Raw genomic sequence first — 25,480 nt, forward strand, 5'->3', positions numbered from 1 at the left:
GTTGCAGCAGCCTATATGCCAGACAGAGACTGGCCAAGGAGGCTGGAGAACACACATTCGCTGGCTGACGTATCAGACACAGCGAGGCCCGGCTGGCGTGTAAGCCGGCAAATGCGGGCAACATGCCAGGGGAACACAGCAAGCGGCTGTAGTGTAGCCGCTGGAGAGGAGCTCCAAGCCAGGGACGCGACCCGCAACTCGCCCCAGGGCCAAGCAGTACAACACACTCGCTTATCAGACACAGTGAGGCCCGGCTAACATGTAACGGGCGAACCGCCTGCAGGGAGCCTGACGCTGCGGGTTGGAGAACACTCACTTGCCGGCTGGCGTATCAGAGAGAGCGAGGCCCGGCTCGTGTTTGCTTAAAATTATCTTTAAGCAAACATTATTGTTAAAGTTCTTCATGACTGGGCCAAGTGTCCTCTTTTTTGGAAATCAAAATATGGTCACCCTAGTTTATCTTATTTCTGTGTACACATGATTGAAAACCACAACCAGTATAACTAAGTCGCAGACTCACAACAGAATTAGAAAAACAGGCCTTTAAATAAACGGTCAGTGCAATCTACAAACAGAGCAGAAGTTGCCAGAAATGATCCACCATTGGCTGTCCTGAGGTGCGGTGCCTGCCTTTCAGTGGTCACCTGATCGTCACACCCATGCACACGCACGTGTGGCTCATCACAGCTGATAAACACTGACCATACTTAAGGCCTGGTTGGAGTGGTGCTCCTCGCTGGAGCTTTGTACTCACTAGTGTTGAGCCCGGCTTAGTGTCTTCTTGATCTCCCTGTGAGTCTGACATCTAACTCCATCTCCTTGTATAGACCTCCCTGGGTCTGAACCTGTCTTCCCTGGACCCTTCCCAGTTGAGCGTGAGTGAGAGTGACTGTACATTGTGGAGTGTGACCGTGTGTTTCCCTTTTACCAGCCAGTTATGTGTTGTGGTTGTTGTAACATCTGCTGCCCTCTTGGCCTTTTTAACCTCAATGTGCCTTTTATTTCAATAAATAAAGGATAATTAACTAAAAATGAAATGAGTAAGATTCACTGTTAATCAGGGAAACACATGATACAGTACAGTACATGTACACATGGGGCGATCGTGGCTCAAGAGTTGGGAGTTCGCCTTGTAATCGGAAGGTTGCCGGTTCGAGCCCCGGCTTGGACAGTCTTGGTCGTTGTGTCCTTGGGCAAGACACTTCACCCGTTGCCTACTGGTGGTGGTCAGAGGGCCCGGTGGCGCCAGTGTCCGGCAGCCTCGCCTCTGTCAGTGCGCCCCAGGGTGGCTGTGGCTACATTGTAGCTTGCCATCACCAGTGTGTGAATGTGTGTGTGAATGGGTGGATGACAGGTTGTGTAAAGCGCTTTGGGGTCCTTAGGGACTAGAAAAGCGCTATATAAATACAGGCCATTTACCATTTACCATGTTGTACTGATAATTTTGCAATAAAACAGCAGTTTATTTTGATCAGTTTGTTGCAAAACACCCCCAAACCAATTTTAGCATTCTACAGTGAGTGGGTGTACTATTATTATTGCTGTTATAGTAGAAAAGCAGAGAGCGCCACATACAGTGGCTTGCAAAAGTATTCGGCCCCTTGAACTTTTCCACATTTTGTCACATTACAGCCACAAACATGAATCAGTTTTATTGGAATTCCACGTGAAAGACCAACACAAAGTGGTGCACACGTGAGAAGTGGAACGAAAATCAGACATGATTCCAAACTTTTTTTTACAAATAAATAACTGCAAAGTGGGGTGTATGTAATTATTCAGCCCCTGAGTCAATACTTTGTAGAACCACCTTTTGCTGCAGTTCCAGCTGCCAGTCTTTTAGGGTCTGTCTCTACCAGCTTTGCACATCTACAGACTGAAATCTTTGTCCATCCTTCTTTGCAAAACAGCTCCAGCTCAGTCAGATTAGATGGACAGCGTTTGTGAACAGCAGTTTTCAGATCTTGCCACAGATTCTCGATTGGATTTAGATCTGGACTTTGACTGGGCCGTTCTAACACATGGATGTGTTTTTTTTTAAACCATCCCATTGTTGCCCTGGCTTTATGTTTAGGGTTGTTGTCCTGCTGGAAGCTGAACCTCCACCCCAGTCTCAAGTCTTTTGCAGACTCCAAGACTGTCCTGTATTTGGCTCCATCCATCTTCCCATCAACTCTGACCAGCTTCCCTGTCCCTGCTGAAGAGAAGCCCCCCAGAGCATGATGCTGCCACCACCATATTTGACAGTGGGGATGGTGTTTTCAGAGTGATGTGCAGTGTTAGTTTTCCACACATAGCGTTTTGCATTTTGTCCAAAAAGTTCCATGTTGGTCTCATCTGACCAGAGCAGCTTCTTCCACATGTTTGCTGTGTCCCCACATGGCTTGTGGCAAACTGCAAACGGGACTTCTTATGGTTTTCTGTTAACAATGGCTTTCTTCTTGCCACTCTTCCATAAAGGCCAACAAGGAAATCTTTGTGTAGCCTAAGCCTGCATTAAATGTCTCAATAACTTTATCCCTGACCTGTCTGGTGTGTTCTTTGGACTTCATGGTGTTGTTGCTCCCAATATTCTCTTAGACAACCTCTGAGGCCGTCACAGAGCAGCTGTATTTGTACTGACAGTAGATTACACACAGGTGCATCTATTTAGTCATTAGCACTCATCAGGCAACGTCTATGTGCAACTGACTGCACTCAGACCAAAGGGGGCTGAATAATTACGCACACCCCACTTTGCAGTTATTTATTTGTAAAACATGTTTGGAATCATGTCTGATTTTCGTTCCACTTCTCACGTGTGCACCACTTTGTGTTGGTCTTTCATGTGGAATTCCAATAAAACTGATTCATGTTTGTGGCTGTAATGTGACAAAATGTGGGAAAGTTTAAGGGGCCGAATACTTTTGCATCCACTGTAGTCAGTGTCATTTGCTGAGTCCCAGTGGTCAACTGCAGTATTTCACTGAAAAAGTCCCCAATTACCTCCATTAAAAAGAGACGTCTCTAAAAAAATAATGGTATCTTCAACATCGAGCAAACTCAGCTTTTACTATCCTTACTGTGAAATATTAGAAGAAGTCACACAGTATCAACTAAAGGAAGTAAGGTAGGTTTTTTATTTATTTATCTTATATACAGACATTTACAGCCACCTTTGCTACAGTTATTTAGGATAATTATGGTAATTTTCCTTCTAAGACAGCGTAGCAGAGATATGTCAATTGTTAGATGTTGTCCAGTTGTAGTTCCAGTCTGAGAGAGAATACGGTGTACAGTAGACATGTAGCGGTGAAAAAGAAGAAGCAGGGTCGTCAGTTTGAAACACAACAAACACACTCAGTGATTATTTCTCCTGCAAACCTACTACAACACTAAAATCCCTGTAAAACAAAATGTCTCCCACTCGGTTAGCTTTCACTTGATGATGCTGATGCACATCACTTTCATCATTACACAACATCCAAAAACAAAGAGGTGATCTCAGCGGGGGATCAGTTTGTGAGCAGCTCCTCTGCAGCACTCCAGTGCTGTTTGGTTTTCAGTGCAGAGGAAGCACTGCTGTAAATATCTGACGGAGCTCAAACTCCAAATGAAAAATATGTAAGTAAAATAATGTTCATATATATATATTTTTTTTTGGTATTTCACTTTCTTATTTTAACACGTTTTTGTGCATAAAATAAGATCATTAGGACTTTGCACAGTTTTTGATGGCATAGTAGCAACAAAACATCAAAAATATGAAGCAAATTCAGTTTTTTAGTGTAAAAAACCGGCTAGTTCACGTATCAGAGTTTCTGCCAAGAGTTAAAGCAGAACAGCAGCTCAAAGTAAGACGAGGGATATGATTAACTTATTAGCACAAAGACTGGAAGTAGAGGAAAAACAACCGTTTGGGGTTTTGACCTGTAAACCAGCTGTGACGGTTATACAATTCTTCCATAATTTTCCATCTATTAAACTGTTCAATAATTTAAAACATTTTTATGATCTGACTGGAAACGCAGGTTTCATTAATGACAATCCTGCTTTTACCTTCATTTAGACTACACGGGCCGGCATTTTACATCCTGGACATTTTTACATGTAAAGATAGAAACGGATAAAGTTACAAACAGGTTGGTGAAACTTTATTACATTTGATATTTTGACAAAATATTTACACTTCATTTTAGTAAGTTTAAAACAAAGTCTAAATAATTACAATATTCAGTGTCCTACATCCTCGGGGAGTCGGATGAAGTCATTTGTGCTCATAGATTTAACAGCACAGTTTAAACCGTTTACTGTGTTTCTGTGAAGGTTGAATGAGGCTTAAAACATGGGGTCCAAAACAGCTGCTGCAAGTGTTCAAATTATTCGTTAAGTTAAGCACAGGTTATTTGATCTGATGATGTCATCAAATCTGGAGACAGCTTCCAGTCTTTATGCTAAGCTATAGGCTAACGATGTTCAGACACTCCTCTCAGACTCTTACCTGATGTTCTGATGGACACAGTTGAATCTGATATAAGTGAAAAAAAACCCTCAATCATCTCTGAAGCGGTGAGGAAAACAACGTGTTCACGTACAGGGACATGGATCTCCCTTCTTTCACGATACAACTTATACATAACTTATTATGTAATTAAGGAGTTTATATTGTGCCAGAAACCACATATTTTTAAGACAAACTTGCACGAAGCTGGCACTACCTAACCTGTGGTTAACATTTTACACCCAATTTAGCCTGTGGGTGTAAAGGCTGACGTTTGGGGGTTAGCAGATATGTGGACAGGCCTTCCAGCTCTGTGCTTTGAAAAAGGAAATAAAATCCTACGCTGTTTTTAGCACATAGGCAGTGAATTAAATTAAACATGAGAATGGGCAGAAAATGTGACGTGTTTTATGATTTTTAATTTTCTGTCAATTATTGAGCTACTTTGTGGCTAGCTAGTTTTCAGGGTTTCCTGTGTACCTAGAAATTTCAGCAGCAACTTCTGCAATTTCCATCCACTGGTCGATGTTTGTACATGCTGATAACTTTTGAAAACTGAAACTTAAAAACTGACGATTGCATAGTCAGCAGTTATCCGATGCATTGATCTCCACAGAGAACCTGCAGGTAATCAAAACCTGCTCAGGTGTATGGAAGCCCGTTTCAGCCACTAAATAAAAACAAAAAAGCCAGTATCCATAACTTGAAATTTCGAGTTATTTTCTCGAAATTTCGAGTTAGCTCTGCCAATCAAAAATATACGTGAATGAGGTCGCTGTCTTGTTTCCCGGAAGCATATGGCGCAGAGGAATGCGCACTCAAAAACGGATCCCAACAAATTGGCGCTTTCGCGAGTACGTTTGCTGATAGTAACACCATGTGATTCAGCTAATAACACAGGGATTTCATCATTTGTGAAGCCAGGCTGAAAACACTCAGCAATCTGTGCGACTGGATGTAATACCGGTAGCTTAGCTGTAGCATTTGTAGCTGAGGGCTTCAGCTTCCGGGTAACAAGGAAATGAAGTCATTCACGTAGATTACTGATTGGCAGCGCTAACTCGAAATTTCGAGTTACTTTTCTCAAAATTTTGAGTTAATAAATCGAAATTTCGAGTTAATATGTCGAAATTTCGAGAAAGTAACTCGAAATTTCGAGAAAGTAACTCGAAATTTCGAGAAAATAACTCGAAATTTTAAGAAAATAACTAAAAATTTTGAGTTATGGAACCTTTTTTTTTTTAGTGGCGGAAACGGGCTTCCATGCAGGTGTGATGAGTAAAAGTACAAAAGGAAATCCTTTTACTACAGAGACTTACCCAAACCACAAATGAAACCATCTAGCCAAACTGCAACAGTGACCATGACTGTGTGTCCATGAACCAATAGATTAATCTTTTTTTCTTAACTATTTCACAAACTGCTCTGAAGCTGTTTTGGAAAACATCATATTTCCTGTCAGTGAACGGTAGTTTACTGGCTGTAAGACTTTAGTTTTCCAGGCAGGTTGAAGCAGGTTATGCACACATTGTTTGACCCAAATCTCAGTCAGACTTGATGCAGATGTGGCAGAAATGGCAGCTATGTTATGGTGAGGCTGATTTATAAATTGACCTATTTTGCTCGACAAGGCAGAGAGGGGAAACGGTGGGAGGGATTAACGAGGCCATGTGCAGTCAATGCAAATATGGTGAAGTGAGGAGAACGCTTCCTCTTCTTCTACTCACAGCCTGACAATCAGGATCGCAGTCAGACAGGCTAGCAGGACTGAAGGCGAGGACATCGAGCCAGCACTGTTCTGTGCAGCGCTACTGTCCTTATTTATTATACTTCCAACAACTCTCTTCACACCTTTCTCCTCCTTATGTGGCGTTTCATTTAGTTTCTCCTCTTCCTCTTTCTCCTGCTCCTTCTCTTCCTCCCTTGTATCAGGACCGATCTTGTTTATCAGTGTAGCGAGCGTTGTTGGGGGGGCAGATGGAGGCTTGGTGGCCTCAGCCGTGGTGTGTGGAGGCGGTGTATCTTCAGTGCTCGATGCAAAGTGCACGGTGGGAACACTGGGAATGCCGTCAGCGGTGGTAGACTCCACTGGAAAGTCAGGTGTTGTAGGAAGAACATCATCATCTGTAGGTTGGAGGGGATCAGTTGTTGCATCAGGACTGGATTCTCCTGTTGTGAGCATGGGATCAGCTGTCACATCATCATCATCTTCATCCTCTTCTTCTACTGTGTCGGGAACTGGAAAACATAAATGAAGGTAAACTTGTTTTAATCTGGGATCTAATGAGGTCTCGCAGTCGTTAATGCTGCCAGTGAGAAATATTTTTAGGTAAGGGACCCGGGCGCATGTGCTCATAACAGAGCTGACGTCCCCTAAACTCTGTTACCATTGCTGCAGAAAAAATACACACAGGCATGACATATAGAGCTTCGAGATCCCACAAAGTCACAATTTAGTTTGATTCGACCCACACTGGTGGATCTACAGTCCATATCAAATTTGACATGGGACAGCACGATAGCACATATATATTATATTAAATTTATATGCTGATAAAAAATACATCAATAAAAATAAAGTCCTAAAATAAAATGCTGATGTGGATGAACACAGATCAGGAGGAGTAACGACTGTACTCTTACCACAGAGACTGTTTTCACATTTCTGGAGGTTTTCGGGGCATCTGGAGCACCAATCGCCTTCAACATACGGCCGCACTCCTTCATAGTTCCCTCTGAACACACGTACACAAAACATCATACAAATCCAAATTTAATAACTCCAGATTGTGTTACAAGAAAAACAGAAATAAAAAGAAAAGCTAACAGAAACTGAGTCAAACAGTTGAGTGTTAGTCTTTGTTAGCATGAGGCACCACCAATGAATATATATGCATCGTATTAAATTGCCTGTATTAATGTGAATCAACTGACTTTAAAAAGTATGTTAACAAAGGGATGTTAAAATATACAATACAGCCCAAAGAATTCACATTTAATGACGTGTCTCCTGCCTTCAGTCAAACAAGTAAAGTGTAACTAGAAGAATTTGCATTTTCTGCAAAAATGCAGTGTGAATGCTGTGTGGTGGAAATTAACTGCTGAAAAATGCAAACGAAGCAGAACTTTCTGCTGAAAAGAAGTGAAGAAGCTGAAGTGTTTGCTGAAGACAGCTTTATTTGAAAGGGTACACCGAAGAGTGTCAAGAAAGAAGAATGAGCGAGAGCGGGGAAGATGTGCGGCAAGAGCTACGGGTAGGATTCGAACCTGCGCCACCCAGTATACTGGCAGCTGCTCATCTCAGTGAGCCAAACAGGCACTTATCTCAGACACTGGAGTTGGAGGTGAAGAAGCTGAAGTACATATTAGAAAAGTTGCAGAATTCATTCAGGATTCCTCTCAAACAAATGGCCATAATTTCCTAACCGTTGGGTCTAAAATGGTCATTCTTGCATGCTTCTTTTAAGAGCAGATGGGGAAATCTTCAGGTGTTCATAATTCATTATTACAATATGAATTATTAAAGATGTATGACTTGTAATGTAACATAACTGAGTAGAAGAGAAGTGAAAACTGCCTTGACTTGCTCTCAAACAACGTTTTGTAACGTTAAATCTATTTGAAGCATCCACCATCATTCTTTAACAATCATCAGGCTTTGGTGAACCATCATGGAGGTTTTCAGGTCTCTGTGGAAATCCATGAAGGAGATATAACAAGAGAAAAAAGTGCTTTATTTCCGGAGTTTGAAATCCGAGAGAAGCACAGATTTCCTGCCCTCAAACAAATGCAATTCATGGATAAACAGAACAAAAATTATTGAATTGTGAGCGTTAGGAGTGTCTGAAGTTAAATTGGCCAAAGGCTCAAGCTTTGAAATTGTTTCATTGAGGAGATATGACAACTGGAAAGCGGCTCGCATTAGAGAATTCCAGCCTGATTGTGTTTCTATGGAGAGTTTTCAGACTTTGTGTAGCTCTGAGACGATTTGACAAAAATCTCTTACTTCCACAATAATGATAGAGTGAAAACTGAGCGAGTTTTCACTCAAAGCAAACTGCATAACAACGTATGTATTTTCTGAAAAATCATAATGATGCAACTGAAAACTTAAAGAGGGATTAAATTAAAACGAAAGAAGATGTGAAAAAGCTGAATTCCACATGAATAGCTCAATTTGTGTGAGTGCTTTACAGCATTCACACAATTATTAGTACAGTCCACAAGAGGGAGCACTTGTTGTAGTATTGTGCAGCAGTAACACTGGAAGGAGTCGTGGTACTGACGCTGGGTAGTAGTTACAGACGAGGAAGGAGACTCTGTCCCAGTCCAGTCCCTCCATAGTGTCACAGAGATGGAAGGCACAGCCCACTCTGTGTGTGTCTGCCCACACCATCTGTAACACACACGCACAGTTTAAACTGAGTGGATCTGCCACATTCTACACAAGCTTTGGACAATGTCCTCTGCAGTGGATTTTAGCCATTTTAGTCGTATTCCCATTACTGAGAAGTAACTGGACAGTTGATTGATAATTAAAGTCATTCTCAGTTTGGGCGTGCACCCTGTCATTGTCCACATACATAGCCTAACTGTGTATACTGTGTGTGTGTGTGTGTGTGTGTGTGTGTGTGTGTGTGTGTGTGTGTGTGTGTGTGTGTGTGTGTGTGTGTGTGTGTGTTTGTGACCTGTGTGTAGTGTCCACACATCTTATCTTCGTCACAGCTGTTGTTCTGGAAGTCGTAGTCCAGGCGTTCTGCACAGAACAGATCAATTAGAACACACTATTCTAATGTGAACAATGATGAGACTTAGTTGAAGAATCACCACATTCAGGACATATCCAGTGACAAGTAAAGGTTCTGCAGTCAAGATGAACATCTGGTATGTTTATCCTGAAACTTGAGAGATAATACAAAATAATAAACAGAAGCTATAACAATAAGGTTCAATAAGGATGCAAAGCTAAAGTGCTGGTCTGGCACAGGGCACTGCTGTCAGAAGTATGATGGTTGGAAAAACCACAAGAAATCTCACAACACAAAAAGCAACAATTTCAGCACAGCTGAGTGAAATCAAATACAAAAAGTGTTGAAAACTGAGAAACTACATCAGGAGCTGTAACTTTAACATTCAGTGTTAAAGTTACATTTTTATACAAGTTCAGTAAATCACTGATCCATAGTTAATGTGTGGTAGGTTCATCTATTAACATCACAGCAGCAAAAATACTTCTAGTGATACTGCAACATAACAATGCATTTAAAATCTAGTCGGCATTCGACTGTAGCAGAAATGTTTTTAGTTACCAAAGGTGAGGAAAAAATCGAAACTCCAACCTCAGCCTGGGTGTGCCACAGCTGAGCTGGTGGATATTAAAGCTTATAAGTTTCCTCAAACTAGTCCATATTAGAAAAATTATAACTTGGTGAAATGCTCGAGTCCTGTTCTGTTAATTTGCGTTTGTTTATTACAGAGTGACAGTTTTTGATTTATTGCAGTAACGAGCGCTGTGACAGTGTTTAGTTATTCCTTCAGATTTATGAGAATTGTCATTATCCTGAACATTTACAGTCACAGTTCAATCCACACTTTCACAACAGCAGTCGCCTCAAGGTGCTTTATACTGTAAGATAAAGGCCCTTCAATAATACAGAGAAAACCCCAACAATCAGGTGTCCCCCTAACAGCAAGCACTTGGTGACAGTGGATTAAATGCAGAGAAGTGTACAAACATATAGTGAGTGAAGAAGAAACACCCAGTGCATCATGGGAATCCCCGGCAGCCTACACCTATTGCAACATCACTAAGGGAGGATTCAGGGTCACCTGGTCCAGCCCTAACTATATGCTTTAGCAAAAAGGAAAGTTTGAAGCCTGATCTTGAAAGTAGAGATAGTGTCTGTCTCCCGAATCCAAACTGGAAGCTGGTTCCACAGAAAACTGAATGCTCTGCCTCCCATTCTACTGTTAAATACTCTGGAACAACAAGTAGGCCTGCAGAGCGAGAGCGAAGTGCTCTAATAGGGTGATACGAGAAACAAAACTAGTTGTGGTGATCGTATTTTAAAAGCAGCAGTAATTTTTTAAAACCCCTGAGAAGTCGACTCAAAGAGACTGTCTTTCTGTAGTAAAGGTTTACTAGTGATTATAAATAGACAAACATCTTATTTGCTCTGACTTTTCATTGTGAAATAGATTGGATTGCAGATCTCGTAGTTGTAAAATACTGAAAACCAACACTGCTTGGAGCGGTTTTCTGTAAGCCTCACTTCTACTGTTCAAAGATAACCACTGACTGTAATCTGTCTGCTGTAAACAAGAAAGCCAACAAATATTTACTTCTGAGATCACTCACCCAGGAACCATTTCTCCAGAGCCGCTCGGAGGTCCAGGGGCCCGGTGCCCGCGTACAGATTCTCTCCAGTATCTTCCAGTTCTGGGTTGTGGTTCCAGATGCATTTAGCAGCGTAGCCCTCTGCCACCAGCTTCAGGTTTGGATCCCATTTCTGCAAACAACCACTGAATGTTACAGAAGTGCTGGTTTGGCACCACCAAATCTGCTGTTTGTTAATCATAAACAGCTCGTGTCATTTTGCAAGGCAGCGTGTTATAACTTTAGATACAGAGAGGAAGTCACGTAACCAACCATATTACAAGCTGTCAGAGTTTAAAGCAATCAAATGAACATGTAAAAGTAAAGCTGGTTGACAAAACGCCTTTTTCCAACATTCCTGTCATGATCCATTTTTTATTATTATTTTTTTGTTTCTGTTAGTTTCTGGTTGTACTTTAGTGATTTTTTTAGATGCTTCCTTTGTTTATCCTGGTTTCTATGTTCGTGTATTTCCTGTTTTACTTTGACAGTCCCGTGTTTTGCTTCCTCCCTGTCTCGTTGGTTCATCTGCGTTTCCTCTGCTTTTCTCGTGTTTTCCAAGTCCCAGGTTTCTTCAGGTCTCAGGCTCTGTATTGTTTTTTCCCTCTGTATCTAGTGTTGTGTTGCTTAGCTTCCCCCAGTTTAGGATTTTGTTAGTTTATCTCAGTTCCCCGTTGGATTTGGTTTTGTAGTGTTGTGTGCAGCCCCAAATAAAGGCTCATCTTCTGTTCAACATCTACCTGCATCTCTGTTGTGTGTCGATCATGAACTCTACTATAGGGAAGCCCCAGAATAAAAAAATAAATCAATACACTTGAACCATCCTCATTGTTGTTGAAATATTTAAGATTAGTAGAAATAGAGAACCAGTTCCCAGAGGTTCAGTTCCTTGGAACTGTTAGTGTGCCTGCTTATGGATCACGCTTATCGGATCTACTTATCTAATCAGTTCAGTTACATTTTGCATGCCGGAGGAGGAAAATAGTGGCTCAGTCTCCAGCCTGGACATTACTTTTGTTTTTATTGCACAAAAGGACGAGTTAATTGCAAACTGCTTGCAGGACGGAAACAACTGCATGATGCTGCCAACGCAACTCCAGCTCTTTACAAGCACCTGCACCACACAGCATGCGACTCATTCACATGAAGGTAAAGTCTTTGATATGCTGCTTGGAGATTGTGGTGACTCTCAAAGCTGAGCCAGTAAGAACCCAAAGACAATCAATGAGAACTAAAAAAATCAAATGAATCTTATCAGTGCCCATCCCTACTGATAATTCTGTTACAGCTAACTTTCATTTCAGAATTATATCCTGTTCATTACACTGTTGATACAAATTACAGTGAAACAGCAACAGTAGCAGACGGTAGCACACAGTGGGTCTGAGGTACAGGTACAGGGAGAAAGATGTAAGAACGAGAGAACACAAGAGGAGGAAGTGGAAATGTAAAGCCTAAGTTTTTTTTGTAATCAGATATTGATTGTGTTCATGTTGTGTTGCTGAAGTGTTTTCATATTGTGGGACAAACATAATAATTATGGCATAATTGTGCTCCATAAGTATAATAACTGTGTGTTCAGTGCTGCCTTGTAAGTGACTCTCTGTGAAACACAAGCTGACTTTTATGCTTTTATTCATCGGTGCCGTACATGTGGCTCTGATATCTGAGTCGCGGCCTTGAAGTCGTTGGCTGGTTTGCCCGGATCAGGACTCGAAGCAGAGATGAAAGCAAATTTCATGCATACAAGTACAAAAGACACACAGACATCAATGAACTGGTGCACATCGTCGTTCATGTGCTGCAAGCAGCAGTTCAGCAGGGATGACGACCACGACTCTGTCCAGTTATTTGGTCTTCATGTTTATTTGTGCACGCTGCACAAATCAGAGTTTTAATGTAGACACAGCACCGATGCTTTCACGACAACTGAGTGTATATGTTTTATTAAAATTTCACACCAGACGTTACTAAAGTCATACTTATGAATTATTGTTTGTGAGATTAAATTGGTGGTTTTATAACCCTTCTCCATTTTTTGGTTCCCTCCCCTCTTTAAACCTGCTTTTAATTATCATGATAATTTCATTGCATTTCCCAAGAGTTCAACAAGCCATAAAACAGTAAATCCAAAACAGCAATGTACAAATATTCTGGAGCTGCTTTAATCTGGTTATCTAACCACCTCCATATCTCCCAGTACTATAAAATCAGCCACAGCTCTCCAGCAGAGTCAACAGCAGGATCATTGTTGCTGTTTTCTGTGACACTGGTAGAGGCTTCATAAGCTGAACGGCCTCTTAAAGTAAATTTGACAGCCGGTAGTTAAATAAATATTATTGCACATGATATGACATTTAATATCAGACCAATGAAATGTGAAACGCAGAGAGCTGATTCATAAGCAGCCACTGTGTTTGAGCCACCAAGGCTGAGTCATCCTGTCCTGGCCTCGCAGTCATTTAAAGATGCTGAAGTTATTTATTTTTTCCAATTATTTTCTATCCTGCTTCCTTTATACAAGACAAACCATGGGCGACCCCTTACCCCTGACCTCTGACCCTGAACGCAGTCTGACCCCCTGACGTGCACATTTCCTTCCCATCATGTCTGTAACAGCAGGTTCCTGTACAGAAACTGATCTGGTGAAAGGCAAATAGCCCACTGCAAGGACGTGTGACCTTCAAAAAAGTCATTAAGAACAGCGGCTCTCTGTATCAGCTTCCTTTTAGGAAGACCAACCAAAAAATGCTCCGACTGGGACAAGAAATGACAATGGACCGGCATCAGTCCGTGAGTCGTTTGGTACCGGGCTGCGAGAGTTGAGGCTCGTGTGTGAAAGTCATGGTTTTCAGGGTTTTGATCCTTTTTATGGTTAACGCAGTTTCCCTGGGTCTTTTCCCGTGTGTTATGAATAAATCTTCCCGCTGGTACTGGTTTTATTTTGCTGTATTTATCCGCAACAAGTTTTCGGACAAAACCGGTCAAAGTCACCATTAAGAGTTCTGATTCGCTGTTTGCCTCCCACTGCAGCTGAAGACGTCATGTGATGATGGTCATGAGTGATGAGACGGAGCACAGTGACGCCTTTAACTCAGCCCGTTGTCTGCAGCTCGTGGTCTGAGTCACTGTTGCTACGAAACCTAAAGAATGAACAACAGGACCCTGACAGGGAGTTTAATATCCCCGTGTGCGTGTGCACATGTGTGTGTTTATTTGTCCAGCGCTGACATGCAACACAAACAATAGTCAGGGGTCTCCTTCACATTCCTCTCCCTGCAGGCGCTCGCAACATCTGGTCTGTATTATGACTTTCAGGTCATGTGGTGTACACACACACACACACACACACACACACACACACGATCATCACTGTCGACTGTACTGGAAGTCACCTGATCTGAGAACAGCTGATTATGTTCTCCTGAGTTTAACTGCAGCCTGTATTTTGTAATCTGAACAAAGTTTTTGTGTTTTAATCACTGACTCATAAATTAATGGATATGTTTCACTGTTTCCAAGCTCACAGAGTCGAGGTTTCTCCCTCAGGTGTGGACTTCAGTATAAAGTGCGTATGCATATATAAATAAAACGTAATTGAATTAAAATCACAAAGGATGAGTTTACTTAGTGAGTCGTGGCTACAATGAAAGTTGAGTTTGTTTCTAGAGCACATTAGACCCCCCCTCCGAAAAATCTGAAACAGATTTATTAGTTAGTTTGTTTGCATTTGCCATAGCTTACTGGGCTCTAGGTCCGTTTCGGGCTCTAACATGTGACGAGTAGGTTCGTCAAAGTCAGTGTTCTGTTCAGCTGGATGTGAACTGGTCAACCTGATTCTCCTTTGTGCCCTTTCCATATGGTTCCCTTGTACTGGTTGCACTGGTTTGGCTCAGTCCAGGTCTCTGAACCAGCTGCTTTGCAGACGCCTTTACATCCCAACAAATGCTGAACTCTGTCCTCTGTCTCTTTCTCCTCCTCCCTTTGAGTCTCCCCTCATCTCCCTGTTGCTCCTCTTTTCCATCACTGTCTTCTTACCTCCTCTTTCTCCCCTCATTTGTCTTCTCCTTCCTACCTCCTTCCCTTCCTTGTCTCCTTGAACTGCTTCACATCTTTTTCTCTGCAGACCAGCTAAAATCATAAGAAAATAATATGAAAATGGAAACGTCCCTGTGGGGCTCCCATGGAGGCTGAGACAGCCTGCGACCTCCCCTGGTCCAAACGCGCGCGCGCACACACACACACACACACACACACACACACACACACACACACACACACACACACACACACACACACACACACACACACACACACACATTCCTCTGGGCGCTCATTCATTCTCTGACTAATTTTCTTTTCTCTCTCTATCTAAATCTTCTCTTCCCCCCTCTTCATCGCTTGGCTCTTCCCCAGCCGTCCTCCTCTTCTGTTGCTCAACCTTGATCGCTCACTCCCTCGCTGTTCAGTCTGTTCCCTCTGACACGCTTGCTAATGGAAACACCCGCCTGTTCCTGGAACCCAGGCCTGATTTACTCTGCTGATAAAGAGTGATGACCCTGCTCTGCCAACCTGTGCAAGCACGTTTTTATCAACTCACTGAGTGAATTAAAAATGGTTTTGGTTGGTAGTAAAAGGAGGCGGGGAGGCAGTGTTATTAAAATGGATCTTTGCCATCCATTGTATGCTGGAAGATAGGAAAGAGAAATAAACAAATCCATGCTAGCAGTTCTGTAACTACGACTAAAACAAACTGCAGCATTCAGCATAACAGGTGCTTTTATGTGTCCTGAGGTGTTTATAGTGACAAGTGGAGTAGATTAACCATGAGATGTTAGAGAAAGCAAACAGGGAGGAAGTGAAATTCACAGCACCTCAGATGCTGGAATTACAAAACAAGAGAATAACTTGAACCTGAACATCGATAACTACAATCACAAGCACTCAAACGTTTATCAGAGAAATAAAAGACTCCATTGACATCTGGCAGCTGTTTTTACATTGAAGACTTGATATAAAAGCCCAGGTTACACTGCAGATGTGTGATCGCGCAGAGTCACTGACAGCAGTCTAGCCTTAGTCAGAGATGCTCGGCAACATCCTTCAGCTCCTCCAGGGGGACACAGAGACGACCCCCCCAGGCCAGCCGAGAGTCCAGTGTCAGGGAGATTACGTGCAGCATCACTGCAGACGCTGCATCAACCATCCGTTCTTTTCTAGCTGAGCGCCGTGGCCTCAGTTTTGGAGGTGCTGATTCTGATCCCTGCTGGTCCACACTAAACCAAAAGGATCACCTGTGGACTCTGTGGACTTCATCAGTGACATAATGAAGCACCAAAGTCCCTACATCACCTCGCTGATGCAGTTCCCGCATTTATTTTTCATCTCATTTGTTCTCCCAGGGCGGCTGGAGCGGCTGGTGTTTCTCAGTTTAACCCATCGTCCCGCTCACTGGAGTTTTTCTACATCACTCTCTCCACTGAAACCAATCCTAATAGCAGCCCTGCTGAGGAGATTTCCACAGTGGAACCACACATTAAAGTTCCTGTGGTGGAAAACGGACTAATCCTTTCTTCTGGTTTATGGGCTTCAGAGGTTTAATTGCTTGTGGTTAACATGTGACCCAGACTTTGACAGATCTTGGCTGATGATTGTCAGGCGGGTGTCCTGCATGATGCTGCCATTTGGCAGTCAGAGGTGCGCCCTGAGCGTCTGTGTGGGGAGCAGAGTCTTCAGTTCGCTCTCAGGCCCGGGCACAAAAGGTTTAATAGAGAGATGGGACGATAAGAATTTAGCGATTCAATATCCTTATCGATTATCTGCTTCTCATTCGCTCTGCTTTAAGAGTCACCACCATCAATAAGCAGCATATCAAAGACATCAGAATCAGTTACATGCTGTGGGTCGAATGTTTGTGCGTGTTGGGAGTATTTCTTCTCTTTGTTGTGTTGTTACTCCAAAAAAAGTAATGTATTATATATATTACACAGGACAGTTTTCTTAAGTGCTCACAGAAGAATGGCTGTAAATAATAATAATGGCACATACAGTGTTTTTCTTAGTATTTAGGTATGAAGGTAAATGCAACAGCACAAAGCAAAGATGAAATCAAGCACAAGGTGGTCACCACAGTGACTCTACTTATAAACATGAACAGGTAGAACTGGAGGCCGAGCGCTGAGGGTCAGGGTCAGGCTGCTGGGTCACTCGGCTTTAAACTGTCTCTGGGCTAGCTTAGCATTAGCATGCTGTCTATGCAGGTGTTTACAAAGAGTTCTGTTAGCAGTACAATGCAGCTGTTTCTCCTCTGGACACGGTTTGCACTTTACCGTCACACTCTCGTCTTTTTGGGAAATGAAATATAAGTAATGTTCACATCCACACTGTAGACTGCGCCACTGTTTTTCTCCTTTGCACATAACTAAAACCAACTGATTGTAAGTGGAGCCGGTAAAAGGGGGAGACTAACAGTTCCAAGGAACTGACCTACTGGGACTCCCAATGTCAGTTTAACTAAGGTAACATGACATGACTCAGTCAGACCTCATGTTAAACTGTTCAAAAGCTGGATTTCACAAACACTCTGGCCTCAATCATGCTGGATTCTTTCAGAAGAGCAGAAGCCAGAAATCCACAAATATAAGTTTGCTATCTGAAAAACCAACGACCAGTGAAAAGCTCTCTGTCTGTGTTTGTAGTCAAATTAACCTTTGATAAAAACACATTCACATAAAAGACAAAAAGGTACTGAAAGACATATTTTCTTTGAATTATGAAAAACCGACTGAATGTTAACCTGAAATACAACATGTCAGGTCATGTCAGCAATAGATCATCTAGACAGCTGGACATGTTTCTGCTGTTACATGACTTATCTGTGCTGATATGATCAAATTACAAAGTGAAAAATATGGAAGCAGTTATGATTTTAATTAGAAGGATATTTAATTATCACGATAAATATCCCAGCTGTTTGTCAAACACAGCTGAATACTTTGATCCTAAAATTCCCTCAGAGAACTCAGAGAGGTGCATCCTTCACTGTAACATCTCCAAAATGAGTCAGACTTCCTCCAGCTCGTCTCTGGTCCAGTGAGCAAACCAAAACAAGCAGCCAGCCCGAAGCTTCAGCACAAAACCATCGCAGAGCTTTTATCTGATGCACAGACAGAAAGCTCTCACATGCACTCTGAACTGTGATAATCATGCTTTTTTATTAATCCTTCATTGATAAATGTTATCAGACTATCAATAAACTAAAATGTTAATTCGTGCTTCTATAAATAAGAAAACACAGAGTCAAACTCACTGGTTTGCTGTATCACTATAGTTGAGTGATATTATCGTCGCTTCACCTGCATTTGCAAACATGTTTTTTAGCATCTTCATCTTCACATCTGATAACATGATGTCATCTTACATTGTGTGCTGTTGTGGCAGGCTTTGTGATTGTTTAGCTGATATCTAACGAGTGTCTTCTTGTGGTCTGCTGTCAGCTGTCCTTCCACTCAGAAGAAAAAACTGGAGAGACTGATCATTTTAATGCTCCAGTATTTATTTATCAAACAGTACACGACTGGCTTTTCTGATCAAGGTAATTAGAGACCACACCTTTTTAAAATATGGATCTATTTATCGTCTCAGCCCGGTGTCTCTGTCACTCACAGCAGTGTCATCATGCTCATCATCCGTGTTGCAAACTTGGCAGAGAGTCTGTGGATCTCTTGGTGAGGATCAGAGGGAGGGACCTCTCCCTTTCTTCCGTTTCATGCAGTTTGTGCACTGACTTGTTTCTTTCTCAGTGATCATGGACCATCGTGTTTACCGTATGCATATGATTTCATCAGACAATAATGAGGTGAGAATCCCAGCCCCACCTCCACTGGGAGAAACGTTTGCTGCTGGTTACCAGAGTTCAGAAAATGGTGTTCGGGACAGCCTTGGTGTGTTCGTCATGAAAACACGGGACACAAAACACAGATACAAACAAGGATAATTAGAACAAGACAAAGCTAGAAGACGGATCCAACAAACAGCGCCAGAGATTACATATGCACTTGTGCTCGGGGGAACATTCGGCAGAGAGAAGAAGAAGAAAAAGCAGACAACAGAACAAGAACTGAGAATATTAGGAAATCAGGTCTATTCTGGACCGAAGACAGTAAACAGACATCCGGCCAGTCAGTTTTTATCCGTCTCCTTCTCCTTATAGTCACATGTTCCTCTTCCTCTTTTTTACTGCAGCCTTTGATCCGAACGTCGCCCTGCTGCCTCAGCACCAATAATCACCCCGAGCCTTTTAAAACAATGTCACGTAAACTCAAACTGAATTTGCTTTCGGCTCCGATGAACCCTGATATCCCATAATTCAAGAACTCCAAGAGCTGCTCACAGCTGGAAATGATGAAAATAAATTGCGGACCGTGATGAGAATGAGCAGAATCGTCTTATTTGCTCTGTTTAATTTTCTAACCGGAGAAATCCCGCGCGTTTCAAAGTAAAAGTAGAGTTTCACACACATATGGAGAGGAATTAACAGTATTAAAGACTGAAAACACGGCTCGTCCCTTCAGTTTTATTCGTCTCTACAAAATAGAATTTGTTGGGGTCTTTTTTTTAGCAGCAGATTAATTTTAGAGATTTCAATTCAGCCTTTTACACGAGGCTCAGTGGATGGTTGTTGCTGCTGATGCAACACAATTAGATTAGTGAAACCCAACAGCAGCATCTCTTTCTGAACACAATGGTCAGTCTGTGTTGTCTTCAGGTCTCTGGATTACTCAGGATGAAGCTCAGAGTCAGGCGAGGTTCAGAAAACTGGAGACCGGATCCCTGTAACTGGGAAAAGACTGACTGGGTGGTCAAACATCTGTAAACTACCTCCACCCACAAGCAGTTTTGTGGAGGTTTAAACTGTTACGAAACAGAGACTCGCAGGCCGCTGTAGCATTAGCAACACCTGCCTGATGTCACTGCAGTCTTATCTCACACGCACTGCAATGCAGAATTATATCTTCTGTGAAAGGTTGTCCTCACTTGTCTGCAGGCCGTGAACACCTTTGGGTGCTTTACATAAGACTGGTTATAAGTGCTGATGCTTTAAAGACAAAGACAATTCCGGGGAAATGACTTTAACTGCAGTGAACTGGGAACTGAGGGGCTGTAAAAGGAAGTGAACACTAAAGGATGCCCATAAACTCCCAGGGTTTAAAAATCCAGCTTTACAGTGAAAAATACAAACATTTATTACCTGGTGCAAATAAAACATTTAAAAAAATGTTTTTTTATATATCCAGTCCATTTCTGAAGTGTGCTGCAGTTGCAGTTGCACCCTAAGCTGTAAGATTTCTTACGTCTGGATTGGCTTTGGGCAGTTCTGCTATCAGATGCTCAGATGCATGAAGGCTCCCTGGCAGACATTTTGAGACCATCTGAGAACATTTTGTAGTCTTCGTTTAAATAAATTACCCACAGTTCAAAGAGCTGTGGGCTTCACGGGGTTAATTCTTTGTCCTGAACTGTGGTGACTACACAGGTTTGGACCTAAATGCTGGCCACAGGAAAAAAGAAGTTCTAACAATGAAAGGCAAGTCTTTATTGAGGCCGATAACAAAGTCTAAAAATCAGAACCCAGCAGAAATCCAAAACACAGAAGGGCACTGAGAGCAGAACACTGGGAAGCAACAACAAACACTGACAATGGACAAAGAGAAGAAAAGGCTATATATACAGAGACTGGACGACAGGACACAGGTGGGGAATGAGGCACAGCTTAACAGGATTAACACAGACAAGAACAATCAGGGAAGCTGCAGACAGGAACTAAAACTAAAGCAGGGGCCAGAAAACAAAGCTAGAAGAGAGACGGAGTATAAAAAAGAAAGTTAACAGATGGAGGAATGACACACAAACTCAAAGTAGGAACCGAGGGTTAGTACAAACAGCAAGGTCATCTAAACGTGCGCCCAAAACTCCACAAACAACTAAACAGGAACCAGAACTCAAATAATACAACACGACTAATGCTCACAATCACTGGTGTGACAATGAGATCACAGCAGGAGTGAAAAACTCCAGAAACACTCATCAGAAAGCACTAGAATAACTGTAAAACTCAGTAACTCAGTAAAACTGTGCTTTGTATTCAGTTTAAATCAAACTCTGGTTTGTTTTCGCCCTTTGGTGCAGTTTGTTGTGCAGATCTGAGCTCAGCAGTGACACTCAGGCGCGCTCCAAAACAGCCACACCGACTCCCTTAGAGGACGCCGTCTCCTTCCGGCTCCAAATGATTTGCAGAGCCGTTTGTTTATGGTGAGAACGAGATCCCACCTCAGTGTGACGACTAACAGGTGTAAGCTGCAGGTTTGAGCTAAACGCATTCAGGCGTGCTTTGCACTCGGTACCAGGGTTACGCCTAAAACCTGCTCAGATAAATATTAATGTTAGGAGTAAATTCTCCACATTATCCGTTAGTTAGTGGGGGAGGGGCCAGTTAAGAGATTTGATTGGGCATCCGGTGTGCAGCATCCCTTCAAATCGGCCCATTAGTCCAAAACTGCGCCTGCCCACCGGGAAAATGCCAGGTAAGCGAGATTACTTGTTCAACTCTGAGCATCATTATGTGGTTTGCAGTGACACATTCTGGTTTGCTTGGAGTTTTCTCTGTGTGAAAAGAAATCAAACCACAGGAAAAAGCTACAAATTTAAAAACTCATCAGCTGATATGCACCAGAATAATCGAACTATACATGGGAAACGCTCTAATCAAGCACAGAGGCGGCTCCGGCTCAGGAGGGTCAATCCCAACTAGGGATGGGTACCGGTATCCGGTGCCATTATGGGACCGGTTCTGACATAAACGGTAGTAACCAGACCGAAAAGCAGCGCACATTTCGGTGCTTTTTTCCCCCTGAGCTGTGATACACTTTGGATTCTAGCCAATCATTTTACCTTTCCAAGGATAGTAGGCGGGCAGGTGTGGTGCCTGTTATCTGACCTGGAGTTAGCAACATCCCCCAAAAACCCGAAGAGGAGAGTCCTGGCCCCTAGCCCTGCCAGTGTAGCAGAAATGATGAGGATGATGATGCAGCAGCAGCCGTTCTTCTCTGCGTGAGTAGCTTCATGTTGTTCGTGTGTAATTTACGTTGAGTAGGCTAACCACGTTATTACATTAATGCATGTAAGGTGAACTAGCAAACACCGTCGTAGTTACATGCGGCTTTCTTCTTGTTTGATGGCAGATACTCCCTTCACCAAAAAGGCTAAAATGACCAAAGAAAAAGTGGAAAACAGTTAAACATGAGAGGTTTTTGGACAAAGTTTGTGTTTTTTCCATTGTTTAAGCACTGCTTCCAGCCAAGAGTGATACCATATATGCCCCATAGCTGCAGAAAAGGCTAACATTGTTATCTTTTTACAAAAAAACAGCTGAACATGAGAGGTTTTTGGACCAATTTTGTGTTCTCCATTCTTTAAGCACCGGCACCGTTTCAAAAGTACCGGTTTGGTACTGGTATCGGATAAAACCTAAACGATACCCATCCCTAATCCCAACCGGCTCCAGTCTGCAAAAGTATCCTTGGGCAAGATGCTAAACCCAGAGTTGCATACATCAGACTGTGAATGTGTTTGAATGTTAGATAGAAAGCACCTTGAATGCTCAAGAAGAGTAGAAAAGTGCTATAAAAGAAGCAGTGCATTCGCCATTTACAAACATAGACAGGATCATCACTCAGGTCTGTGAGGCTGTGGTGCTTAGGGAGAGCATTGTGCTTTGGCCATAATAATGGGGTCCTCCTAAGATCTGTGTCTCTCAGATGCTGTGGTCTGATTATGATACTATCCATGGTTCAAGTTGTTTTTTTCAGTTAACAACTGATACATTTTGACTTAAGGAGAAGCAAATGGACAGATGGATGTTTGGAGCTTTTGACTTGGTTAAAACTGCTGCTGTATGAAACAATGATCACTATTGAAGTGTTGTTTTACTTTGATTCATGTCCATATTTGGTGTAACTGCTGGGGTGCTTACTCCTATCATTCACAAAGACAAGAAAAAAACAACACCCATCCATTTCTCCAACTTCTTCTCCGAAACTGGGTGAGGGGTGGGTTACACCAGTGCTAACACACAGAAAAGACAATTCACATTCACGCCTACGACCAGTTTAGAAAAACCAGTTAAACCGACATGGAATGAAGAACACCCAGGACACCAATCCAGGACACACTACTGCGCGTCATCATAATGGCGATACGAAGGCGTGAATTTCTGTTACGCAGTAAAGATCTGCAGCTGTGCTCTGTCATCGCCATTTTACATGATTAGCCAACCGTTTCTGTTCTGTTTTTAAACCAAATTCAAAGTATTAAGTTGCTGCATTTCCTGCAATCGCATATATTTCCTGATGGCATCAACATAACGATGAGTCAAAAAGATGAAAAATGTAACACCGTAAATGGTTCCTGATCAGTGAAGCCACTGTCGTCCTACTCCCCGGAGTGATGACACATTCACAGCTCAAAACCACAAGTTACTCAATCAAAAAAAAGCTGAATCACTCTCAGCTAAGCAGGTTATGTGTTAGCCTGCTGTAGCTGCAGGCTAACTGTATTTACACCATATTTAAAGTAGTTCAGTTACAGAAAACAGAGATGCTGCATTTAGAGTTTAGTTTGATGCTCACACAAAGAAAAGTCAGCAGAGATAAAGATATATTTTTAGTGAGTTCTCTAAAGCTGGATGAAAATCTTTATTTCTTAATGCTGTGCTTTAAATCAAACACTCTCACACTTGGTCTGCTCCTGATCCAAACAATTACTTGTAGCCTGGACTCACCAATATAGCATAATGGTGATGTTGAGTCCAGTTCCATGCCCTAAAAACATGACTTCATACTATTTTACTCTAATCTGCTGATATATATCTAATATAACCATGAGTATAGACGTCTCTGCTTATTTGTGATGAATAAGCAAAAACAGTGATTAAATGTACTGACATTGGACAGAAAATTAGACATTTATAGATGTGTCTGCTTTTATATTCTGTATCTGCACTCGAGGGGGAAAAGGTGATATCAGATACAATATCTGACATTTATTGGATAAACGTGCTGCATTACCTTCCCTTCCTTTGTTTATGCTTATTTGGGATGACTTGTAGGGTCTTACCAGAGGCATCATGGCCGAGGCGCTGGGTGAAACCTGTCCTCTGAAGTGGTTGTGAAGCTCCACCAGCATCTCCTCCTGCTCCTCGTTCAGAAAGCTCCAGGCTCCAGGAACCACCAAAGCCCCCAGCAGCAGCCATACCCAGAGAGGAGCTCTCCTCAGTGGGCTGCAGCGGCCGCTGGAACCTGTCCTCTCTCTGGAGCTGCATGAAGCTCCATCCTGGGTGGTCCATGGGGTCATGGTCCCTCTCTGGGTACTGACCCCCTGGAGCGCTGAGAGTCCCCGCAGGTGCATGAGGAGAAATAGAGTCCTGGGGAATATTCTCAAGTGGTCCAGAGTCCAGCGAAGAGTCTGCGTGTCAGACAGATCAACAACTGAGTGTGTACAAAAGGCCGCTTGTCTTAGTGTGAGTCTGTGTGCCTGTTTAAAAGTGTGTGCGTTCCCTCCTCAGTGCCTCTCACTCTCAGCTCTGCTGATCTTTGTGTTGCTGACCCGGCTTTAAGAGAAATAGGATCCTCCCCTACTCACACTCACACAGACTTCCCTGTCTCTGTGAGTACTCTCAGCATCCTCGAAACCCAAACCCACTAAAATGAAGTATCCCAAAAACTATTTTACAAAGTGAAGAACGGCCGAATTACCCTCACACACACACACACACACACACACACACACACACACACACACACACACACACACACACACACACACACACACACACACACACCTGCAGAGTTCACATTTCACACACTGCACCGACTGGTACGCACAAAATAACTCCCCACTCCACGCTCCACCCGTGCTCACTTTCCATTTTCTCCATGTCAGCGTGACTCTCTGATCCTCAGTTTTCTGTTTCTTTCTCTCGTCAGTTTTTTCTCCTTTTCATGTTTTTTAAATGAACTTATTCTGCCTTTATTTGACTTCTGTCCTCTTTCTCTGAACATTCAACAATCAAACATTTCAAAGTGTCAAAGAAATGAGTCGGTGTGCCTGTGTTCACAAATAACTCTGATTCAACCTTTAGACTACGCTAAAAACCCAGCTTCAGACAGGAGGGATTTTCTACTCTTAGCTCTTTATGATGTCACAGAGAGAACCAATATTTCCCTGTTTATGACCACATGGGCCCCAATAACAGATCAGCACCCCACTCTGAAATGGATGGATGGATTCTCACCTCTAACTGATAAGAGCTAGGTGAGGTGGTCTGGGCATCTGATCAGACTGCATCTGGGGCAAAATAACATCTTAAGTTCAGGAGAACTTCATGGTAAATATTATGATTTTGATTCATTCCCAAACCCTGTATTACAAAGTGACGATTTCTTGCTACGATCTTCAGTTCAGACTTTATTTTCCAAAAAAGAAACTTTGGTGCAACATGGCGATTTTCTTCACAGCCCAAGTTTAGTTTTTAGGCCCGAGGCAGTTTGTCTGTTTTCACTCAGGCT

At 42.5% G+C, this 25,480-nt stretch overlaps 1 protein-coding gene across 1 annotated transcript; it reads right to left on the bottom strand.

The window, feature by feature from the left end:
- Positions 1-5,632: 5,632 nt before the first annotated feature.
- Positions 5,633-24,474, bottom strand: LOC308407298 (uncharacterized protein). Its single transcript, XM_080898868.1, has 6 exons — positions 24,030-24,474; positions 10,839-10,989; positions 9,169-9,236; positions 8,767-8,876; positions 7,124-7,215; positions 5,633-6,718 (listed from the first exon to the last, which is right to left on the bottom strand). Exons 1-6 carry the CDS (start codon positions 24,318-24,320, stop codon positions 6,204-6,206), a joined length of 1,227 nt encoding a protein of 408 aa, XP_080754994.1. The 5' UTR covers positions 24,321-24,474; the 3' UTR covers positions 5,633-6,203.
- Between the last annotated feature and the right edge of the window lie 1,006 nt (positions 24,475-25,480).

This window comes from Rhamphochromis sp. 'chilingali' (genome assembly GCF_963969265.1).
Source record: "Rhamphochromis sp. 'chilingali' genome assembly, chromosome: 12".
Classification (NCBI taxonomy): domain Eukaryota; kingdom Metazoa; phylum Chordata; class Actinopteri; order Cichliformes; family Cichlidae; genus Rhamphochromis; species Rhamphochromis sp. 'chilingali'.

Bases quoted from the DNA above. Each gene is read 5' to 3' on its own strand.
- LOC308407298 (XM_080898868.1), bottom strand. From the start codon at position 24,320: ATGCACCTGCGGGGACTCTCAGCGCTCCAGGGGGTCAGTACCCAGAGA. The intron at 9,237-10,838 runs GTGAGTGATCTC...TGTTCTGTGCAG, and splicing joins TCTGGAGAAATGGTTCCTGG to AACGCCTGGACTACGACTTC. The intron at 8,877-9,168 runs GTCACAAACACA...TGTGTGTTACAG, and splicing joins TGTGTGGACACTACACACAG to ATGGTGTGGGCAGACACACA.